This window comes from Syngnathus leptorhynchus, chromosome 1 (assembly GCF_054491065.1).
Source record: "Syngnathus leptorhynchus isolate UIUO chromosome 1, UIUO_Slep, whole genome shotgun sequence".
NCBI lineage: Eukaryota > Metazoa > Chordata > Actinopteri > Syngnathiformes > Syngnathidae > Syngnathus > Syngnathus leptorhynchus.
In genome coordinates this window covers 14,462,848-14,487,925 of record NC_141195.1, presented here as the reverse complement: position 1 = coordinate 14,487,925, position 25,078 = coordinate 14,462,848, and the positions used below count along the sequence as shown (strand labels likewise).

The window sequence follows — 25,078 nt, the reverse complement described above, 5'->3', positions numbered from 1 at the left end:
GTGTTGCCAATCTTAAGATCTTATAGCTCCAGCCATTATGTAAGGCAATTGTTGCTTTTTTTTCCAGGTTCTCTGAGTTTTTTTAAGCGTCTCTATCGGTTTGGGTGAAGCGAATCCCAATTCCATTCACACTTGTAATTTCTGTTGTATTTTGTTGGCCTACTTAGAGCAAACACAGCAAATATATGCAGATTGTGTTGATTTTTGTTGCAGTCCAATTACAGATGTTGTTTGAAATGAAACCTCGAGGGAGCACGGCACAGCTTTTATTGACTGGATCACGTAAGCTCTTGGGAAATAGCCCCCGTCCCTCTTCCAAAATCCTCTCTTGCTGCTTCAGAATCAAGAGCAGCTTTTTTTCCATGACCTCCCACGATGTGCAGCTGCTAGGTGTAAATGTGAGTGAATGGGAGGGCAGGTGCATCCTGCAGATACAGAACCTCGTCTGTGTTACAGGCAGCTCTTGTGTCATGCAGGGTCTATTAGTTTTCTCACTGGGTACAATGTGAGCCCCGGGAGAAGAGCACTACTCTGAATGCATCGTCCATGGGAGGAGTCTTACATAACCACTCGTATAATGTCAATGAAAACTGCTCATTTCAAAGGAGAATGAATAACTTGATGCAGTGCGATTCTTACTCGTGAGCTTTGGTGTACCGGTTCAATGAGGTCACAAAGTCAGGAACAACTGAAAACAAAATCGGTGTAAAAATTATCGTAGTGACAACTGTCAGTATGATATTAATCTATGTTGAGATTTTTAATTGTTGCAATATTTTCATCCCAAAAGTGCAATAGTTTAGTGTGTAGTTTGCATCATACTGAGAGCTGTTTCTAATTCTTTAACTAGGTAAGAATAAGGTGAACAAAATGTCAGAAAATATCTCATGATGCTTGCTGTACAGTTCCACAGCACTGCAAATTATAATACATGATGCTGAGCTTCTTAATTGATTACACAGTATAATGCATTTCTTTTATATGTACTGTATGCATGTGTATAGGTAGATGGCTTCCCCTTCCATGAATGATTTTTCCCCAATCCCATTGCCGCCTGCCGGTTCACTCCCCTCGCTACCGCCTCGGAGCGTCTTTCCTCGCGCACGCGCCTGTGTGGGGTGCGGGAGCGCGCAGCCAGCCAGCAGCCGAAGCGCCGCTGAGTGACTGAGGTGAAGGGCGAGCGAACAGACGAGGATGATGCATTTTTTACTCGCTTTTTGCATAACTCGGGCACCTTCCGTGCCTCACCATCGGCCATGTGGAGAAGACGACTCTGATCGGGTGATCGATACTCGTCGATAATCTTCTACCAGATGGTCTTCCCCGTCGCTTAGGAAGACAAAGAGGAGTCCGGCGGAGGTAATGTGTGTCGTCTCCAGGGCTCCTCCATCATTTTTACAGAGGCCCGACCCCTTTTGCCCACTTTGGACTGTTGGACAGATCCCGGGCAGGAAGCCACTTCTTGTGAGGAAATGAACAGCTCTTGTGGAGAGTGAGCGGCTGCAAGGAAGCATTGAGCGTGTTGTCAAAGGTGAGAATCAGCTCCACGCTATATGACAGTTTCATGATAAAATGCTTTTTCTTTTTAGGTGACCATGGTGATTATTAATAATGTTGTAGCAGTTGCAAATAGGCTCAAGTCCAAACAGGTGGTGTCCTGCATGAAATGCGAAGACGCGTGAACGCAACATTCCTGCATACAAAGCTAAACTGACCTATTTGGCTGATTGAATTCAAATCGATTTTTGTCGGATGAAAAATGACCCAGTTGAGAGGTGAAATAACACACTGACAGCACACCACCGTTAGTGTACCGTGCTGAGTCCATGACGACAATCGCACGTTTGACAGGTGTGGGAAAACACTCCATCTGAAACAAATAAGCCAGATAAGTGACCTTTTGTCACAGGGCTCTTCTTCTTGGAAGGCAATGTGCTCCCACATGCAAATGTATTCATTTCTTATGTTGTTACAATCAAAGTTTAAAATGTTTCTATTTGAAGTGTAAGAGATTTCTTTTCAACACTCAGCATGCAAGCACACTGCCATAAGTTTTGTGTCTGAATAGGGACATCTTTCGTGACAACCATAAGAATAACTGTATGTCGTTTGGCTAACCTGAGAGGGAATTTTAAACTCGACTGTTTTACTACAGCATTGTTAGCCGTGAGAAAAATAGTTGATATACATCGATGCATTGTCACAGCAAGTCAAAGTACAGATTCAGTGTATTTTTTGTATTTGGTGCGTATTCTTTATTTACTGAACAAAATGAACATTTGAAAAATATATACATTTGACACTGGCATAAGGATTCTTATGATTATGGTCAGATTCAATGCACTCCCCACCCCTCCTGTCAACACCTGACATCCCTTTTACTTTACCGTCACACTGCACATGAAATCACTCGGTTCCGGAGCGGGTGGAATGATTTGGACAGAAGAATTAGATAATAAATAGTCACTCAGTGGTGCCAACGTGAATCAACTTTTCCAACCCTTCAGGGGACGATTTACAAACTTATGCTGCTACCGTAGACTTTTGGAGCCTCTGAGACTCACTCCAGTGCAGATGTTCATCCAAATTCACACTGAAAATGAATCTTGCCCAATTGTATTTTCACTTGTGGCCGTAGCACTTGTGGAGGTCTGGCCCACACCTAGACAGCATTCGTGTATGTGTCGGTTGTCCCAAATGTAGTTAGGTAGCCTTGTTAGCAAACCCCAGTTTCTACAGTGCACCTTTTGGCTTTGTCACAATAGTTTTACAGCGCAATATGGCAGTGGATCTTTGTCCAGCCTAGCTGGCAAGTCATGGGTGAAGAAATTCATTATGGGGGTGGTTATTTGCAACTAAGCAGTGACTCTTGCTCTTGCACCAAGCTTATCAGCCTGTCTGCATTCTGCACGAATGAACACATTATTGCCTCCTCCTCATTTGCAGGAGGGTTTTAAGATCCAAAACAGCTACTGCTCTGCATTGCATGTTCTTGTTGACCAAGTGCATCATTAGGCCTGTTTTTTTTCCACGATGAAAATGTAAAGCAAGAGTGTCGACACGTCAGCAACCATAGCATGGGACATTCATGTCAGTGCAGACAGGCCATTAGTGAACTGTAGATAGAGCGGATGTCATGTGGCCATGCAGGCTAGAGATCATGTGACACAGGCGCCTCTGCCACCGAGCTCAGTGTTTCACGGGGCACGTGTGACATTGTATCTTTTGTGTTCGTGCTGTGCTTTCCTTCACTTAAACACAGAACATGTAGGCAACAATTCACATGGAGTTTTCTTGCATGAAAGAGTTTGTTTTCATTGCTGTTTGTTATCTGTGTTAAAAAGTGGAAATATGTCTTAACTCATTCACTGGAATCCAGTATTTGTCCAGTACTTGAGTTCAACGGAGATGCGTGGCAGAGCGTCAGGCCCAGTTTGTCTGCGAAATTCAGATTTATGAACCATTACAACGACTAACAGATCCCTGCTTGGCTTTCGGGTTGGGATCCGCACAGCTTGCGAGTACAAGATAAAACAAGAACGAATCTCAGCTTGTCATGCCGATTGTGCGAGAAACAGCAACGCACTGCAAGTCTGTCAACTTTAGGCACTCCACACTTGAACAGGAATTTTCTGTTGGAATTTGGTAGAAAATCTGTGTCACGAATGTGAGAAAAGATGACGCAGATCATGAAGTAATCATGGAGTAAAAATGCTACACTCGTTCTTTGCAGTGTTTTGGTAATGCTCAATGCTCTATATAATGATTATTTTTCCCATCAAGCCTTTTTTCAGTCTTTGTAATTTTGTTGTTTGAGACGCCATCACAAAAAAAAAAAAAGTGTCAAAGTCATTGACTCAATCCAAACGAGTGTTTTTCTTGGACATCCGCAGAGAGTCTACTACGCCTTCCTAGGATTGTCTTGCATATAGTTTTGAAGGGTTCTGGAACACTCTGCAGGTCCATCATCGAGGCCATCGAGACCACTTCTTCAAAATGACTCCCCTCGATGAGTCCCTTGAGCTTAGAAAACAGGGAGGGACATCACGGGTCAGTTGAGTCGGGAGATTGCTCCAGCACAGCAACCAGGAACTGTCAGACGATTAGGGCATTGCAAGTGATGGATGTTGTTATGGTAGTATGAGTTGTCTTGCTACATCTCTCACCTCTTCCCATGCACAGAAAGAAGCAAACCGTAAATGCCTCAGCAGATGTGCTGCTTTATCATCTGACCCACATTGCTTTGAAAAAAATCTTTTGTTACATGAGGCTTTAGTTGTCAGCAAATAATTTTACTGATGATCACCCATTATGTTTTAGTTTGAAATTCCTCAACACGTTCCTTATTTTCTCAGTTAATATTTCCGACATCTCCGGGAGGTGTACATCTATGAATATGCACATTCTGTTGCTGAACCAGGTTCAGATTTTCCAGCTCTGTTGGAGATCTGTGCTCAACTGCGTGCTATTCTTGTTTCCTAGCCTGTGGTGGTGGTGGTGGTGGTGGTGGTGGTGGTGGTGGTGGTGATGATGATAATAAGGCACAGTACATGTTTTTCTAAATAACAGACTTTGGGAGATTCTAATGGTGGGAATGGCCAGTTCGTGTTGAGACAACACCCCCCTCCTGCCATATGGCTAACAGTGATCCAGCCTCACTCTTAGCTTGAGGTAGCTTTACATAAACAGGAAGAAAGCCTCGGGTTACATGATGGAAAATTCAGCGACTTCCTCTAAGAAGCTGGTGACCGTAACAAAGTGTTTACAACTGTCCCAGAGGGATAGCGAGCACCATATTGTATTCTGGCATGCGTTTACAATACACCACTATTAGGAGAGAATGTCATCTTGCACCTTTATCTTGTCTTCACATAAAAAGCCATAAAAGAACTTGGGAAATAGCAGCTATTAAAACAAATAAAGGGTGGAAGCTGCACACAAGCAGATTTTTCACACTGATTGCCTTTAAACTAGTCTCGTAGCTTAACTCAATAAAAGACAAAATGATCTCGCTAACACTCTGGAGGACTTGATGTTCATTACAGAGAGTAGAATGAAGCACAGGCATTTAAATAAAAAAGGAAGAGTACCTTTGTGTACAATACCGCTGATATTTCCTCTCGATCATTTAATAAGGACGCATGTTTCATTTAATGACACGTTCATCAGTAATTTGAATCAAATGTCGGCAGTATGGGAACATCCACTGCGTCATATCTGATGAATTAGTTGAAGATTTTTGCTCGTAGGACCTAACTTTTGTATCGTGAGCAAAGTGGGACAAAGGATTAGGTCACGTTTAAGCTTTCAGGTATGACTGCCTCAATTTCATATTTAAAAACGTGTCTACCTCTGAAACAAGGTATATGTTATATTTTTACTTTTGAATTAACACCCAGGCTGACGTGTTGAATAATGAAAACGGCATCTCTCTCATTGCCATGGTGAATCCAGAATACCTGCCGTAGTTCTCCAACATATTAGTAGAGCAGCCAGGGCACCACTCATGTTGCATTAGCGTTAGCATCAATGCCAGCATTTCTGTCCTCTTGTGTTTAGGGTTTGCTCAAAGTTGATGCAACATTACTTATTCACATGAGATTGTCACACGCTGACTAACGTTTGTTAGTGTTTAGGAGGTACATTCACTCGCTTGCCGAATTAGGCTATTATATGGACCAAGGAAAAGGAATACAGCAAACCAAATGTGTTTTGCCTTTCCTCAAGAGTGGAAAGACATGATGGCCTTTACTCCAAATGACAAGATGACATCATGGAGAAATACACACTATAAATGACAGTCCTTTGCCCATGGGACTGAAGCAAGCATCTCCAGCTGCTAAAGAAGGATAATAAAAATTAATGTTGTGATTTTGCAAACTATGTTATGTAAGTAGGTCACTTGTGTACATGACAAAAAAGCAAACCTTGGCGCAGGTTGAAACTGTGTTTCTTTGTTTCAGCCTCAAAGGGGTGATGCAGTTAATAAGAATCCTAATGGTGCTTAATTACACGTGAGCCTGATCAGGGCCACCTTGAATGAAATTTTGTGGCAGATTAAGTCAAGAAATCTTGAAGTACCATTTTGTGCAAACTGTAGGGAGTAACAGTTGCACAAAATCTTGCCCCTCACCCTTGTTAATGTTTTTGCAGAGACAGTTGGCTAACGAGCAGGTCCTGCACATGATTGGTTATGCATGAAGGCATCGCTGCTGGACTCTGATAACAAGCTAATGAGCAGCAGATTGATTGTGTGGTGACCTCCGAGGCCCGACCTAATCCCTTCTTCTATGAAGGAGAGCTCATCTGTGTCTGTGTGTGTGGCTGACACTATGCACCACATGAAAACTTGTAATCCCGCCCTACTTCTTCGACACTAAAGCATCATTGTAATATGCTCTTAAATAGTCGCTAATTATTACCTATACGGGCACAAAATGACCACTGGATATTTAGCTTCTGACAGCTGGCAAAACAATGCAATGTTTTTTAATGTCTATTAAAACAATGCAAAACACATCGGAGCGGTGTTAAAACCAACCAGACCAACTAAAATGACAAAAAGAAGAATGTGTCGTTACGTCTCTATTCGTTGGCGTCTGCAGAATTCTCATATCGCCAAATAATCTCCAAAAATGGCAGGTTTGTTCATCCGTTCGAATTGCATCATGAAAAAGAACTAGCCATTTTTAACACTTTAGATTGGTCAATACTTTGTAAAAGTAACACCCACACCTCTGGACTGACCATTAAAATGGAATTTTGAAAAAAAAAAATCAAATTCACCAAAATGTGACTTTGAGGTTTTACCCCGACACCAGCTATATACAAAAGCATGGATTTCATATCAGTGGTATCTATTTCATGTTCTTTTCATCTCTATTTTTTTCCAGGAATAATTGTCATTTCTTTGCAAACTGTAGCCATCAGAGCTAATTGAAGAAATGCACTTGTTCTGCTACCACATCTCAAACAAAGCGCCCCATATGTCATATTGACAAGTGGGTTGCCCCAGCTTATTCCATCAGGTCTAAACATAAATTATTTAAAGTGACTTTTCTCTGAAGTCATTCTTTGCAAAGACGGTCTGTTCTCTGCCACTCCGTGGGGCTTTGTTATCATTCAGATTCTTGAAGTTGGAGAGAGAAAATGTTTGAAAAAGAGGCTATCAGTCAAGACTTTAAAGTTCTGCTTCTAGCTCCACTGCTGTTAGCAAGTCATTGCATGCACTTACTGAGGACTTGAAGTCGAGATGCCATCAAGTCATACAGTTCATCTTGTGATGGTGCAGTTTGGAATGGTAGAGGCTGATGTTGTTAGTGCTTCTGGGCTGTATGGTGATTGTAAGTGTCAGCCATGTCAGTCGTAGCAGTGATCCCCAATGCAAGTCACTATGATGTTGACAAAAGATTGTAGCCTCTTTAACCTGGAGGACTTTTCTATACGTTTTCTGTAACTGCTTGTGTACTGCGTATACAACAAAAATTCTGCACCTGGTTCAAGCTGTGGGAGAGCAGCTCAGAGCCTCGCAACCAGCTGGGGAGCCCTGGATCAAAGCTGGGATTTTTGTTTTTTATATCCCCTGCCTGGTTTGATGTTTTGAATGCTTTGTGATAGTTTTGTAACGTTGATGTGTGTGTTTGCTTTGATCGTCTCCGTAGGGAATATTGATAGTGTATTTTTTGATCATCGTTTGTTAGAACTTTCGGTTTTGTGTGTACTTTGAGTCCCAGTAGTGTTCTGCTTAAAATTCTTGAAAAGAAAGAAAGGTTTTTATGAGAAGAGTTAATTGACTAGGGCTTCTGTTATCAGGCTGCACATTTGTTTTATTTGCTAAAAGGCAGTTTGAAGTAACTACGATATCACTTCAACTTGTAGGCTTTGTTAGTGCAAACTTTCTTAAAGACTTCCAATTTGGAGCCACAGTAGGTTGAGCTGTGATTGTATTTATTATTGGACAAATAAAAAAGGGTCCCTTCTTTTGGCGAACTGTCACTGCAATGTGAAGCAGCAAATTGTAATTGATTTGTACAATTGTGCTCAATGGGTTTTTGTACATGGCCATTTTTTTTTCTCACTTTTGTGAACATCCTTTCATCCATCGAGCCTTCTATTTTGTGCATTACCTTTCCCATTCAAGGTCAAAGGAAGCTGAGGCCTTACCCAGCTGACATTGGGCAGAAGGTAGACACCCTGGACCGGTCTCCAGTTGAGGCAGACAACCATTTTTACACTCGCAGTCACTAAACCCACGCTACCTGCCTGCACGGAAGTCTGGCAAATGAACAACTACTGTACACCATCAATGACTCTCTTCTGCAAACACTGTTTGTGGCACTGATGATGCTGCTGATGAGGTCATTTCAGTGTCCCCTCTCAGGGGTACTGCCCCGCAGCCCGCAGCACATGAGTGTTTGGACAAGGCAAAAGACGGAGAATGAATGTGACAACATGCCCTGGCTGTGTGGCAAGCATTTTTCACCCCACAGTGGGAGGGACAGCATTCTATATCTTCTGGTGTTGGGGAGTAAATAGGGTTGTAAAAGTAGACCTTCACCAGCAGTGATATTGACAGTATGTGCAGATTTTTTTGTAACTTGTTGTGACATTTTAGTCTGTTTGACCCACTCACATCCATAGCTCACAGTTATTTTCATTAACACTTTAATATCTGTTATTTAGCTGTGCAAAAAAACGGGAGTAAAATGACAATGTGGCCAGTTTGCACAAGCAAATACTTGTTTTTTTGTACCCTATCTATTTTTTGCCTGCTAGAACAAAGACGCACTTTCACTAACTAGGTTGTTATTCCTACAAACACTTTATTTGTTGATGTACCTCTATGCCATTTACGTGTTTGAAACAAAATGTAACAAAGGAGGGAACAAACTGTTGGGTCTGTGTTAGCACAAACATTAGCATAAAACAAACCCTCAATTGGACCCAACCTCTTAGGTTGGTCCAATTTTTAACCCAATTTTTTACAAGTGTATTGATGCCTATTTAACATAAGCCAGTCTCATCCCAGTTATGAGGTTGTGTGTACTTCATCCGCATGATGGTCACTGGCTGTCACTTGCTTTTCTATCTTTGGCACACAAAGCGCTTCACTCTGCTTACTTATTGATCTACTGATGACACACCATCAGGAGAAACAGCAGGTTCAGTGTCTTGCTCGAGGACATGTTGACATGGTCACAGTGGATGGGGATCAAACTGCCAACCTCTTGGTTGGGAGAAGACCACTGATCCACGTCACTCTCAGTTTATTGCTATATTGCTGAAAGATTTTTTTTTAACAGGTCACCTTGATAGTGTGAAAGGTTTTCACAAAACCCTGGTATTTAAACAGTGTGTGGACTTTTTATGTCCACTGCTGCAGTGGCATCTTAATTCTTGGACGTTGCTTGCGTTTTTTTCTCAAATCACTGTTCTGTCTGAAGTGCGACCAGTGAATGACTTTCTGTATTAACTGTAATCAAGTGTGATGATTCACATAATTAGTTGACGTGGAGGAAGGATTATGTCTGATGAAGGATTATTTTCAATTGGACTGACTAATGGCATTTGATTACATCAGCACACCACCACTTCTGTTTCTGATTACCAGGCAACCGGCCCGGATCTGCCATCCTCTTCCACTCGTGGCCCCACTGCCGTGTCCTCGCCCCGCTGTGGCCTTCCCATGTAGGATGCCTGCCTCGTCCGACGCCCTGCGCCCCCTCCTGCCCGTCACCACCTCCTCCACCTCCTTGCGTGCGCCCGCTTTTGCCAACAGTTCATTGCGGCCCCCGAGGTTGTGCCCCGCCCCTCTCCAACATGGCGGATGACGTCATCAACGCCAACACGTTGGCTTGGCTGGTCTGCTCGGGCGTGTCCATCCTGGCCAACACGTGGAGCATCCTCAGCGTCAGCGCAAAGCAGAAGAAGTGGAAGCCGCTCGAGTTCCTTATCTGCACGCTGGCTGGGACGCACATCCTCAACATGGCCATCCCCATCACAATGTATTGTGTCATAACGCTGCGCCGTCAGCACTCCAACTATGAATGGAACGAGGGCTTGTGTAAGGTGTTTGTGTCCACCTTCTACACCCTAACGCTGGTCACTTGCTTCTCCGTCACATCGCTTTCTTATCACCGCATGTGGATGGTACGCTGGCCTGTCAACTACAGGTGAGAGCCTATTTTTTTACATTATACATTAAACACATTTTTTTTTAAAAACAAAAAAATTCAACATACATCCCAAATTCGACACACTGTGGGAACTACTTTCCACATAAAAAAAGTATAGTTTCTTAACAACTGTACATATTTTCCACACAAAATAAATACATTTAAAAAAGGCACTTACAGATGTGTGTGAATCAAGTTTTACAGCCAGCCTCTGAATTTAGTGAATCACAACACATCTTTGATACTTGTGCACTCATTATCTGGTTATATCTATAAAAAATATAGACAGGAAAGTTCTCGTAGACTGAAAGTGTGCAACTTCAGGCATGTGGGGGAAAAAAAAGTTGAATGTTGGAATATAGTCCTTAACGAGTAATTTCACATGGGTACACCGTGTGTATTAGGTGACACTTGTCTCCAGCCAATGCTTCTGTTTGAGCTCACACCACGGAAGAATATTCCACAAGGAGCATCTGCCAGCTCTGGCCTTCAGCTACATTTGGCTCGAAACAAGAAATGATATTAACAAAGTGACGCTGAATAAGGAAAATTCCTGTTAGCAGACAGCATGATCTTGCAGTAACACAGTTTGGCCTTGCAAGACTCTCAAGACATCTGCTGTTCACACATAGCTGCTTGCTTTGCAATAAGAGTTTGACACTATTTTTATCTCAAATGCATGATGGCCATTTTTGGACAGTAGGAATTTAATTTGTTTACACTATTTGTGCAACTATTTGTTACACAACCTATTTTCTTTAGATGGGTTACCAAAAGATACCTTTTATGTGTTTTAGCAATGATAGTTGCGTTACAGTAAAATACTCTTTGCTCTTATATAATTATTATGCCATTGCTGCAGCTCGCCTTGAGGCACTCCTCAAAGGTCTTTGGTTTTCTGCATACCATCTGGTAAATGATGACGATTTACATTCTCATTTTGTGGTCAACATGAGCACACATTACTCAAGCCGACAAACACAGCATCCATAAACTGAAAATAAGAGTTTTGCAGAATGACAAATTTGTCACGTGGTGAGTGAGATGTGCAGAAAATAGTGCAGTGATACGTGGTGAGAGATCAAGACATCTCATCGTTACTCCAATGCTGAGAAACAAAGAATGTTTGTCTTTCCAGGGCATAATAGGCATATAAGACACATAAATGCTCTCCGTTAACTCGAGTCCTTTTTGTGTGTCAAATTTCAAAAACATATTCATTGGAACTTTTACAATGTGTTCAATTCTGTTAGTGTACTTTGCAGTGGTGTGCATGAGACAACTGTGTCCTCAAAAATGTTGGTTACCTTGTTCAGTCAAAAGAGGAACAGCTCACTCGATGGAACGGGGCTTTTCTATATCACTGTGAACTACAAAAATAAACATTGTTTAATTATTAAATTATGAATTGCTTACTGTTAATCAAAACTGGACATTCAAGCCAACATAATGTTGAATACAGTTCTGATATTTGAGTTTGGAAATGTATTTAATGTTGTGGCCAGCTGGTGTATTGAATATTTTATGCTTTTGTTACATTCCACCTTTCATTTCCTTTCTAATTGCCATTGTACTCGCCAGTTCAATTCAATTTTCAGTTACTTTATGACAACAGCAAAAACACCATGTAAATGCTGTTCGTTTTTCATTCCAATGGTTCCATTTTGCCCTGCTGAGTTAGCATGGCTGCCTTGTTTCTGACATTAACACACACTGAAGGCCTGAATAATGAATTTCAACCTTGTAGTTGGGTTGCTGCTCTCTCACAGCATCCACTGCCCTTTGCGAAGCTCATTCACGCAATAGATTCAAGCTGCTTAGTGATGCAATCTCACTGCTACATGAACTGGAGGCATATTGAGGAAAGGCTAGTGTTATTGCTCAAAGGGACAAGAAGACCTCCTTGTCTTTGCACAAAGAAGCGGAGGCCCTTCATATTGCAATCATGTATAAAAAAAAAATAAACCTTTCAAATGGATTAGGACATGGTAACATGATAATAAAAAGATTTGATTGTGGCACACACACACACATTTATATATATATATATATATATATATATATATATATATATATATATAATGATACAAAATTATTTAAATTAGAAGAAAAATTACTTTATAATAAAAACAATTGAATTTGTTTTCCCCTTTTCATGACGGCGGCGGAGGCGTAGCCTCCTCTGACCGCACATCCCTGCTGCATACTTACCCCCCGAGTCACCTTGACCCTTCGTTAACACCACTAGGTATCCAAGTCAAGCCACTCAGGGCAGAAGAGCTGGGGATCAATCCAGGCCTTAAGCATTTAAATGTCACTCCACCCAGAGCGCGTATATTACAGCAAAGTGCAAACTTTTTTCTTGCCCTCCTGGCAGTTAAAATCAGAGGATGATGTTAATGTTTCTCAATTGTGGGCATGTGAAGCCCTTTGCGACTTTTTTTGGTTGAGTTCTATATAGTTAATGAATTTGACTTTTTCTTATCCCAAATCGTGTGTTTGTGTTTCCAGGCTAAGCAACACCAAGAAGCAGGCGGTGCACACAGTGATGGGGATCTGGATGGTCTCTTTCATCCTGTCCACTCTTCCAGCAGTGGGCTGGCACGACACCATCGACCGCTTCTATACTTCTGACTGTCGATTTATTGTGACAGAGATTGGCCTGGGGTTTGGGGTTTGCTTCCTGCTCTTGATTGGAGGTAGCGTGACTATGGGTGTGATCTGCATCGGCATTGCTCTCTTCCAGACCTTCTCCATTCAGGCAGGCCACAAAGCGGACAAGAACAAGTTTAACGTCCCCACCATTGTGGTGGAGGACGCCCAGGGCAAGCGCAGATCCTCCATTGACGGGTCAGAACCTCTTAAGACTTCGCTGCAGATCACTTACCTGATCAGCGGTATCGTCTTCATCTATGACTTTCTCACCGGCTTCCCAATACTGGTGAGTTCACCGCATTGTGTGATGTGACTTTTAATTTGTTTTGCAATCATGTTCGAATTGGAATCACCTAGTGGCTATCCAAAATCATCACTCCCCATTGAAATGACATAGAATCAATTTGATCCATTCCAACTCCTACAAATCACAAATTTCTTTTATTTTCTTTTATGAGGAAAGATGCACTCAACATTTTTGTAATTTTTAAAAACCCACACACCAGTCACAGTTGTTCTTCATTGTTCTTCAATTTATTACAGCAAATATCCTTTTTCTGTCTAACCAATCAAACTGACTGCAGAATGATGATCAAATGATTTGATGTTGCAATTGCCCTTTTCCATTTCACCATCTCGTCATTGCTCATTGTTTGCGGTTTGCTTGGAAAGACATGAAATAGGACGACCTGATGGAGCTGTGGCGCCATGCCACACTGCTTATTTATTTACATAAACCTAAATGTTCATACGAAAGTAGGCCAGGCTCAGTGCTTATGGATGATGTGTATTTTTCCATGAAGTCACATAGTGTGTGGGCCCATTAAAGGGAGAAAAGGTTTGTTCGGAATGCAGGGAGGGCTGTAGTATCAAGTCACTCTCTACAACTTCAACAAGAGTCCTTGAAGGTCCTCGTTAACGAATGAAGGAGCAAGCTCTTCTTTCAGCCTGTCACCATTTGGCTTGCAAATTCCAGCCTCGGGCTCTCATTCATTTTTTAGAACCCAAATCATCGTGTTTCCGAGGGCATGGAGCCAGCTTAAGACTGCTTAAAAGCCAGACCTGTAAGCCTGTATTCAGCAAATGTTCTGCGACTCCGGAAAATTCTACCGTTTAATGATGATCAAACATTGGTAAAAGATGCAAGAAGCCGCTTGAAAATATTATCTCCATTGCTATTAGATTGTATACAGCTGCAATAATGAATCAATCATATCGATGAAAAAAATCGATACTCAAAAGTGTTTATCGATGTTTGAAATTTATAAAAACTATAATATATCAGAACACCGGCAAGTTCATTTTTGTAAGTTGAATTAAATCACTTTTTGCTGTTTTGTTCATGTGCTGTATGTGCAGTCCTCTTCCTTGGTTTGAGAAAGGTAATGCAGTATCGTCTGTTTATACAGTGAGTCCTAAATAGAGGGGGGTCATAGTGATGGAAGATTACATTTAGTGACACAAACAACAAAATCTCTCGTCACCAAATGTAATGAGCCATTTAAATGCATAGGAAGAACAAACACACGAATAAATGTTCTCAGATGCTCATTTACATTTGTGTGATGATTCACGCACTCAGCAATAGATTTGTGGTGGGAGCAAAATTGGATTTCTTGTTTGGTAGAGCCATAAAGATTAAAAAGAAAACAGCATTTTTTTAATAGCGCACCCTCAGACAAGTACATATATCTATTTTTTTTGCCAGAGTGTGCTCAAACACTAAATTTTGAAAGAAAGTGTTGGCTTCACCCTGCGTCTAATAAATTGTACCAATACACATCTGATCCTGCTGAAAAACATAATAGATAATCATAAAGAAAAGTAATATATAAATAGTTATAAAGTCTACTTCACAGTCCAAACTCTCAAAGCACCCTTGTCATAAGCACTCATAATAATAAACTTAGGGACGCAAGTAATTGTTTGTGATTTATATGCACAATGATTTTATGAAACATGATTTCGAATTCCACATGGCAGTTCATTTTTATTCCCATTTCACTTCTCATTGTGGTCGTGGGTGAGCTGGCCCTTATCCCAGCTGGGCTGCAGCAAGACAAAAACACAATTTGTGCTCACATTCACGCCTATTCGAGTACTTACTAGTTTCTTGAATGTGGGAGGAAGTTGGCGGACCCTGAGAAAACCTATGCTAGCATAGGAGTAACATGAAAACTCAACAAAGGAAGGTTGGATCCTGGATTTGAAATTTCAGAATGGTGAAGCAGTGTGCAAGCCAATTTAAACAAAAAAGCAATCCATTATTTTTTAAGTGATACAATGATGTGCAAAGTGCATGTTTACTGGTGAGCAGGCAGGTTAAACTATCTATACAGGAAAACATTTGTAGTTTAGTCATTCAAACGGTTTATTGCTTAAGAGCCTTTGCCATCAATAGGCCTCTTGGCCTCTGATCTGCAGTTTTGGTGCTAACCTGATTGGTCTCCAGGGTTGTGCAGAGGGTGGGGTCAACAAGTCCAATGGGGCATCCACAGCAACCCCCTTTGCTCCCAGTGTGAGGTTTTCAAATGTAGGTTTTAAACCAGGGTTACGGTTTCAAAGCTGGGTTTTAAACTAGGTGTCGGGTTTCAACTTGGGGTTTTAAACTCGGATTAGGGTTTACAAGTAGGGTTTCAAGCCAGTGCTTCAAAGCGAGTTTCAATTTAGGTTTGGGATTTCAAATTGGGTTTTTTTAATACTGGGGTTGGGATTTCCAAATTGGATTTGAAATTAGGGTTAGGGTTTCCAAGTAAGGCTTCAAACTACGGTTTGGGTTTCAAATCAAGTTCTTAACATCCTCCTGATATCTTTGTTTGGGATTCATAATAGGGTTCATGGGTTTTTATTCTTTTTAGTTTATGTCAAAAATGGAAATGAAACTTTGTTTTACTTTATTTTTAAATAAAAATAAATAAATAAATAAATACAATTCTGTGGTCTGACTGACTTTGAACCTGAACTAATTTCTTTTTCTTTTAATTGCTTTTTGGATTGTGATAAGTAGCTTTTTATTGCCAATGATTATATACTAATATTTTGAATATAGAAAATCTATTTTTAATGTTCTCCAACAGTCATATGGTAAACTTGTGTGTTTTTTGTTTTATGGTCTCCACAGGTGGTGAGCTTTGCCAGTTTGAAGTTCAACCGCTCTTACAACTGGATGGTTGTGTGTGTGCTTTGGTGCTCCATTGTGCAGTCCATCTTGCTGCCCATGTTCCTTTGGGCTTGTGACCGCTATCGGGCCGACATCCGCATGGTGTGGGATAAGTGCGTGGCCATCATGTCCAATGACGAGGTGGACGAGGGTAAGTTCCCCCCACATTCAGGTGTCCTTTCTTTTTTCCCCTACCTAACTTCCCAGCATCCTTTGTCACTCCCTTCTCTTGACCCAAAGACATCAAAGTGGTGGATGATTTCTGTTGCTAAAGGCCCCCTGAACCTTGGACCATGCCCAATGTGTCACTTGTAGATCTTTTTTTTCTCTATTTTTACAAGGCCATGGAGAAGATTATGCAAAACTTTTTTCCCTATTTTTGTCAGCCAATGTTTTATTTTTATTTTGCTTATGTTTTATTGCTAGGTCCATTCTTTTTTTTTTCCCCCTTTCCATGGTGTCCTTACGGGTTGGCGAGGTTAAGGGTTAGAGTGCCAACCTTGTGGATGGAGATTGATAAAAAAAAAAAAAACAGATGTAATCATTTACATGTGATTGTTTAAATTCAATATGGATTAAAACGTACATTTGACTTTGGGGCTCTCATGCTGTTAACTATTGTAGTTTTTTTGCATACAGCGGAGTTTGATGAGTAGTATTGAAGAAAAGGAAGTGAGAAGCAAGCTCATGTTGGATGTTTAGCTTACATTAACACACACACAGCCACCACACTTTCTGTACATGGAACCAAAAGCAAGACCTTAGTGACGGTTGTTCCTATAAATTCAAAGACCTTTAAAGATAAACTCCATGTGGCTTGACGAGGCCAAGAGGTTTTCAGTTTATGAAAAGCCAATGATACTGTTTTGCTCCTTATAGATCCTTGATATTTAAGGAGAATTGGAATACCAAAATATATTTTGGGGCTTTATTCCCATAAAGTCAAACGTTATCACGTGACCTACAATATTTAGGGTCTATTTATCAAGCATCTGTGGTCACTATGCCCTACTTAAATTCTCTTCTCCATGCACATGAGCACCATGTGAAAAAAAGTGACTGATTGCTATTCAAAGGCCAAATTTACCTCACAGCTCTTTATTCACTCCATTGCTTTTAAGACGAGTTATTTTGGCTCATAACAACCGGACGATAAAATAAAATGGTTGCCATTTATTTAGACCAGAAAACTAGGAAGCAGAAAATCACTTTGATGCCATCATCATGGTCATATTACCCTCAAGTACAGCGTTGCTCCATGTTTTGGAGATTATTCAAATTTTATTTGATATTCTGACTGACACGTAGCAGAATCAGGCTGAGATTATAGGGTCATAAAATTTAAATTTCATTAAATTTTATAATCATAAAATAGAAAACAGTTGTCGGACATGATCATGTGGACGAACAACGTATGTATATTGATATTTTGTCTTATGGTTTAAGACACTGGTGTCAAACCCAAGGCCCGGGGGCCAGATACGGCCCGCCACATCATTTTATGTGGCCTGCGAAGACAAATTGTGAATCAAATTTGTGTCATTAATAGAATTGCAAATTGTCTTCACTTTTAATAATATATATATTTTTAGATATTTGACCAGTTTTTACTTGTCTGAATTGAAAACGAGTTATTTGTCCGTTTGTTTTGTAGCTTTTACTGTGTATAATATGAGGTGTTCATACATTTATTTGGGTTGACAGTCATAATGGCCCTCCGAAAGAAGCTATGACTACAATGCGGCCCGCAAAAAAAATGAGTTTGACACCCCTGGTTTAAGAGGATCTGCATCCCACACAACTCTCCCTCCCCCTTGCCCTTACGCCTTTCACCTTTTAAACATGTTGAGCCCCCTGGTGTCAGTCATCATAAGTGCATGTTGTCCAGTTAGAGGTCATGTAACAACAGCAAAACAGGGTAGCCAATATTTTGTGTGATAATTAACACCTCCAGTTCTCTGCTTTCTTTTTCCAGAGGGCTTGCCATGTATAACTCATCACAGTTGTATGTATAAGGATTTCCCCCCTTTTTTTTTTTTTTTTTTTTTTTTTTTTTTTTTTTAACTAAGCTGCTGACTTGCATGCCCACCTGCCTGTGCAAAAAAAAAAAAAATCTGCTATCGTCCATCCCTTTGGCACAGTTTTCCTTCAAATGCAGCATTTTACAGCCAAGATCAACACATTCTAAATTAACTCCAATGTTCTAATTGGGGCATTTGTCTCTGGTTTGTGTTGATTCCTGCATTCAAAAAGTGAAAGAGCAAGTTGTTCTGAGCTAAAGTCAGTCCCGCAGGACAAAGTTAAAAAAAAAGGCAAACCAAATCAGAAAGCAATTGAACTTGTCACTATTTTCTATTCATCTGTCTGTCTGTCTGTCTTGTGAATCCGTTGCTATCTAACCCTGACGCTCGTGCTTTTCTGCACTTTGTAGAAAACAGCCAAGATGGAGGAATTCATGTCGACTTAATATATGACAGACCATATGACTATAGCTCAGCGCCTGAAATTGTGACCGTAGACCGTAATGCCAAGTATGAGTTCTCAACCTTAGAAAGGGGGGTCCCGCAAGGGTATCCAATGAGGGAACAGCAGGAAGATAAAATGCAGTATTTGCAGGTATATTCTTTTATTGATTTTCTTCATTTCTTTTTACTTGATCACATGACCTATTTTGAATGACACTTCATTGCTAATGTGCATGGTCAAATGGCATTGCGGGCCTTTAACAGACATTGTGATGCTATCAGATATATACCATGTGATTTGTGTGCGTGCGTGCGCGTGCTTTTAACCTGATTCCGAAATCTATCCCGGATGCCCAATGTTTAGTAAATAAGACCATTGGCACTCCCGGATTGAAAGGTGTTTGAACAGTGATTTATGTCTTTATGATTCCACAATTGATTTGAAACGAAATCATCAAGATGAGCGAAAACCTTTAGCTTTCATTTGAAATATTTAATCAAATGATGACATTTACCATTCAGGAAGTAGTGTACTTCCACTCATTCAAAAGGAAGCAGATACCATTTTTTGAGTTGGGGGTAATCCCGAGCTGGTAGCTACTGATAGGTCAGTGCATTCTAATGCAAAACAATATATATATATATATATATTTTTTTTTTAGACAAAAATTAACTGGTCAACAATACAGGAACAGCTCAAAGAGCACCACATTAAAGGGTCGAACCGACTCGTGGACAAGTCCAACCTTAGTCCTTCACATGAATGAAAAACAGTAGCAAAAGGGCGAGTCTTCATCTATGTTTGCTTGGCGGAAAATGCAAAAATAAACTGGTTCGTGAAGCCCTTAGGGCTTAGCTTCACCAACTTTTTCTATCCCGATCACTGCTTGTCTTATAGCTCAATTGAAATAATAATAGTAATATGAATGCATCAGATTTATATGATGCTTTCTTTGGGCACACTACTACAACTACAATTAGCCTAACGGCAAGTTGTATTTTTTAATCATTTATTTTCATTGTTTCTATGCCGGTCACTTGAAATGTGTGGCATCTGTCAAGCTAGACGAGCGTTCCACTTCATCTGACTTCACATCCAAGTATGGAAAAGTATGTGTAATTTGAATGTCCAATTACTTATAAGCCCCAGAAAATGGATATAGTAGTGTGTCTGTCCTTCATGAAAGCTAAATGCTGAATATATTTTGGCTGTTTTATTTCAAATCAATTGTGGTGGTCTAATATAAACAAACAAACAAACAAACAAACAAACAAACAAACAAACAAACAAACAAACAATCAATCCATGCTTCTTTTCAGATGGAATACAGCCTTCTAGGGCAACTCAACAACTCCTGATCATCTTTTTTTTTTTAAATTCTATAATAAATTATTTTGACAAACTTGTAATACTGGCCTTGGATATAAAATACATTAGAGTTGCTCTGAGGAGATATGTTGGGCAAACTTGAACTGATGAAATTCACTTGCTGAGCCTGGCCTGGAAGACTGTTCATGATGTAAATAGAGAGAAAGTTTCCGCATCTATTTTTTTTTCTTTCCCATTTTTACAATTGCATCTCAACACTGTGCCATCTTTGTCAATTTAACTTGACAGGGACTTTGGTTCCGGTCTGCAGTCCCAGCAATGTACTTTTATTAGGGTCACTTGATTATTAGATAGCAAAGGAAATTGACCATGAGGACATCTTCATTGAATGAAACAGAGATGCATACAGTAGCCATCACTTCAACCATACTTCTCCCATTGTTTGTGTCTCAAGGCTCCCATTTAAACATAAGATGATAAATGCATGAGTAGCACCACCGTGCGTAATTCAGATGATCTGCTATTTGCCTTCAGCTTAACCTTGTATAATAAAGCCTCTGTGGCTTTTTTTTTTATATTATTTTGTGCGCCCCCTCCCTTCTCGTGTCCTGCATTTCACGTCACTTGTCGTGCTTGTGCTGCCCTCTGCTGTGGAACCCCTCACAGTGCTACTGTATCGTCTGCTGTCTACTTTTTCTCTGAATTTCACAAAAAAGCCACGACAAGAGTGAAGGCTGACGTGAACCTTGTGACTATGACGTCAGCTTGACAAACATCCTCCTTCTCTCGCATAAGTTATCAGGGCAAAATCGAATGTGAGTACATTATGTTAGAAGATACACAATTGCTATACAGTTTCTAAATCCTGATCCGCCGCGATGTAATGAAAAGGTGTACAAACTAATCAGATCCATTGCGAGAGGTTCTATGAACAGTTCTCGGTAACGTTGCTTGGTATCAGAGAAGCATTAATTTTCTGTTGAAAAGAAATATAATGCAATTAGATTAGGTGTTTTTAGATTTCAGTTTTAATATCAATGCTGCGTATGGGCTGAATGTGTAGAGTCATAATGTATAAGATCTCTATTAGTGTTTCCCTACATTTATGCCTATTAAGCCAAGAAGCATAATATTTTACAAAAAAAATGCACCAGCACAGCTCCAGACAAAAACTTCGCAACAAGTAGGCCTATGTACTGTGCACGTAAGTATTAATAATTTGGTTAAAAACAAAGCTGATATTGTGTTGAATGAATGCCAACAGGTGTTTTGCACACTCTGCCATCTCGTGGACGCATATTTAATCTTCACCGTATGTTGCTTGCACTTGTAAGAACGTCACCCAGTCATCGTATTGGTGTGGACAAGGTGTGCAGTCCATAAATGAAGGATATGTTTTAAATGCATTTATTCAATATCCTTGATGTCCAGCTCAATTTAAACTAGAAGGCCAAAATTGTCACTAGCGGTGAAGAAAAAAATACTAATCAAAACAAAGCGCAAGGCGCACTTTGCTTATTTGCCCTTTCGTCATTCTTTTAATGTGCTGCAATGTCTCACGAGTGATAACGAAAAATACCTTCAGACAAATTTTATTTGTTTTTCTTGCTGTTGTTGTTAATACTCCCACCTTGAAAACGTTTGTATTTGAGCCTCTGATGAGGCGATCATACATTTATTGGGGTTCAGAGTCAAAATGAAAGAAAACCATAACTGCAATGTGGGCCGCAACAAAAATGAGATTTACACCCCTCCTCTAACGTCTTTGCAAAAGAAATACCTGACTGTTGGGTCTTGACCGCGGGCAGTCTTGTAGCCACACATACACTTACGAGCGGCGCCCTTTTTTTTTTTTCCTTTCTTTTTTTTTTTCTCCATGTTTTGCGTGCAGGTGCCCCCTACAAGAAGATACTCCCACGACGAAACCGACATGTGGACCAGCGACCGGATTCCCCCCTCCTACCTTCACCGCTGGGGCTCCAGCGAGGACATGATAGTGAGTGGCCGCTACAGCTCCACCTTGCCGCGCCGCGAGAGGCGCAGGAACAGCCTGGTCTCCTACCACGAGGAGAGCCACCACCATCATCATCATCATCATCATCAGCAGCAGCAGCAGCAGCAGCAGCACCTTCATCGCAAGCGGCGGCGCTCTGAGGACACGTACTCTCTCAAGCACCTGCCGCGCGTGGCGTGCGGTGTCTACGACTACCGCGACGACAATCCACGCTGCTTTAGCCGCGACGAGGTCATCAACTTTATCGACGAGACGCCGCTGCCGAGTCCCAGAAACAGCCCGCGGCGCGCGTCCTGCACCGTTGCCCTCATCCCCGACGTGTACGAGCGCCACGCCGTCATCCTGCCTCACTTTGCGCTCACAGACTTTGAACGCGAGCCTCACGCGCTCAGGCGTCTTTCGGAACACAAAAGCTCACCCGATGGGACGAGCTGTCACGGGAGTTCCGGGAAAGGGGGCCGGGAGGTAGGCTCGCCTGCGAGGCTCAGCCGACGGACTCCCCCACCTGCTTGTAGGTCTAAGGCGCATGCAGCGGACGACGGGTCTCTGCGCAGGCAGCCGAACTTGGGGGACAGCAAAGGAGGCACAAACAGTTTTGTAAGAACATCCTCGGCATCCTCTTCAGGATATATCACCTTTCACTCGGATTCAGGTGGCTCTGCTTCCTGAAACATTTCCCTATAAATTGTGACTTTGTCTTTGGTTTTATCACGGCCACTCCCTTTTTGAAAATTGTGCAATGACTGTTAAACCCTCCTGTTGGACCTGTTTCATTGGTCCACCAAAAAATGTTCGTGGGTCTATGTGACCAGCTGCATGTTTAAACCTGAACAAAATCATTAAAACACACACACACACATGCTTTTGCACACTGACACTGACTTCCAACTTTAGTGCACAACAACTAAGAAATTGTGACCATGTATAACTCTTCACCCCGGTCAAAATAATGACTCCAACCTTTGGTAAAAGTCTTCTGAAGTGCCACAGCTACCCAACTCGAAAAGAAATCCAGCATTTATTTTTTGTGCCATAACTTTTTCTGTTGTTTGAATGGTAACAGGTTTAACATATCTCTTACTATCTAGTGGATGAAAATTTTATTGTTCTGCCTGGAACAGTATGCATTCATATATTGATGAATTCTAATTGATTGCAAATCGAGAATTAAAACACAGCACAGTGACTCCAAACACCCTGAATTTGATCTCTGTGTACTTATTACACTTTTTTTTATGTAAACAGGAACACATTTGATGACATTTAACCTCAACAGCTAAAACCTTTCTCATCTGCAACATTAGCTCCTTTTTAATAAAGGAGGTCATGGACGAGTACAACAGTAACTATTTGAATAGGGAGAAGTTGTATGCTTTTAAAAACACAACAACGACATTTGTTATCGCTTTTACCCATCTGAAGAGAATCTTGTTTCAAATGTGTCAGTATTTTTTGTACCACACTGACATTCAAATGATTTACCATGTTTACTGTTCTACCAATAGCACGTCTGTCATTATTGACAAGGCATTGATTTGCCTAGAGCATGAGACAATCACACTCCTTGTCCCTTAGCTTATATCGTCTGAGTGGGAACCCAAATCCTCGCCCGATCGTACTTTGTAACCCCCCATCCACAATGAATAAAGAGTTCAAAACAATGGCTGAGGAAAATATTTAGCTCCCCATAGAAAAAAAAATATGTGGCTTAATGTATTTGGATTTGGCCCACTGGCCTTGAGTTTGACACCGATGTCAAAGGGTAATCAAATAAAAATTGGCTCACACAACCTTTACTGAGCAAAGGCACCATTTGAAAAATCTTAGGTCCAAGCATAAACCTAATGAAGTTGTTTCTATTTTTAATTGTCCATAGTTTGAATATTTTATAGACTATAACAGGAGGGTTAACAATCCAGCTGCACATACTGTATCTACTCATGCGTGATTATGAAACCGGTGGCTCTTCACCTTTCACATTCCAGAAGTTTCATTGAGGACATGTTTTGTTCCAGCACTTACCACATATGTGAATTCTTTCAAGATGACATACACATCTTCTTTATGCTTGTTGATGTTGTTACCTATAAAATGCTGAAGATATACGGTACATCGAGGGGCTGGACATTCTGTTTTGGGTTTTTTTTTCTTCCACGTTTTTCTTGTATTATTGTACTGCAGCTTTTGTTCTGGGATATATTGTTTCCTGCTCATATGCCTGCACATAATAAATTCTCCAGATTAATTCTGCTGATGATGTCCAACTTGTTCCCAAACTGTACAAAAACATTTTTCAAGTTAAGTAAGAGTGGTGGTCCCAAACTCTGTCAATGATGTTGGATGTGATGCCATCAAAGGTGAGGGCCCAAAATTGTTTATTATAAAAGGGAAGCCAACTTTCAAATCAGGTCGGGGAGGTGCTGCCATTTAGAAGAGGGAATTACATTTTACACTTGTCTATCATGCACTAAGAATTCATTTCCATGTGAAAGGTTTGAAAAATAAAAAGGTCAAACAGCACAGTCGAAACTATAGCAATGAAAAGCCAGTCATGGAAATAACGAAGGTACAGGAAATGACGGTTGGAAAAGAAGTTTTACAATAACATATGCAAAGGTATTGAATATCAAGAGTTACATGAAACCTTTATCCAATGGTTGCACATTTGTCCATCATCTGTTTCAATCATCAGTTTTCTTGTTTCCTATATTAGTGCACATTTGTCATTGCATTATCAAATTACATTCCTCTTTGGTAAATATTTGACTTTCTATTGTATTTACAATCTGAATATAGAATTTTGTAACATATTCAAAGATTCATGAGCCAATGAATGATGTTTATTTGTTATGAGTTACAAGACGATGACTTTGTTTGAAAAAGGTTGTGACTGATTAAATTAACAAGATGATTCAAGAGTTGTGGTTTTTTTACTTGCATCCCTTCAACTCCTTTAAGCACAACGATCAACTGAGTTAGCATAGTTGTTTTAAATCAAGGTTTCAGTAGGGTTCAACTTTCTGACAAGGTTATGTGTTGAAAGTGGAGTTCAACATTGGGGTTTCAAGCAAGGATTCGAGTTTAAAAATAGGGTTCCAAGCCTGGGTTTGGGTTTTTCAGGGAAAAAGTTACATATTAGAGTTCAAGTCAGGGTTAAGATTGAAAATTAGGCTTTCAAACAAGGCATTGGGTTTAAAGAGGTTATGGTTTAAAAATAGGGTATCAAGTCCATGTTAAAGCTTAAAGGGTAACGTTTCAATTGGGGAGGTTTAAGCCAGG

General features: G+C 40.7%; 1 protein-coding gene across 2 annotated transcripts; it reads left to right on the top strand.

Annotated features, from left to right (window-relative positions):
- Positions 1-1,076: 1,076 nt before the first annotated feature.
- Positions 1,077-24,698, top strand: gpr153 (G protein-coupled receptor 153). Of its 2 annotated transcripts, XM_085920733.1 has the most exons (7): positions 1,077-1,359; positions 1,441-1,531; positions 9,611-10,172; positions 12,687-13,116; positions 15,952-16,141; positions 18,422-18,606; positions 21,677-24,698. In XM_085920733.1, exons 3-7 carry the CDS (start codon positions 9,820-9,822, stop codon positions 22,466-22,468), a joined length of 1,950 nt encoding a protein of 649 aa, XP_085776859.1. In that variant the 5' UTR covers positions 1,077-1,359; positions 1,441-1,531; positions 9,611-9,819; the 3' UTR covers positions 22,469-24,698. The 2 variants fall into 2 exon arrangements, with proteins under 2 accessions (XP_085776859.1, XP_085776865.1); XM_085920739.1 differs by having other exon boundaries at positions 1,077-1,531.
- Positions 24,699-25,078: the final 380 nt, after the last annotated feature.

Bases quoted from the DNA above. Each gene is read 5' to 3' on its own strand.
- gpr153 (XM_085920733.1), top strand. From the start codon at position 9,820: ATGGCGGATGACGTCATCAACGCCAACACGTTGGCTTGGCTGGTCTGC. The intron at 16,142-18,421 runs GTAAGTTCCCCC...TGCACTTTGTAG, and splicing joins CAATGACGAGGTGGACGAGG to AAAACAGCCAAGATGGAGGA. The intron at 18,607-21,676 runs GTATATTCTTTT...TTTTGCGTGCAG, and splicing joins ATAAAATGCAGTATTTGCAG to GTGCCCCCTACAAGAAGATA.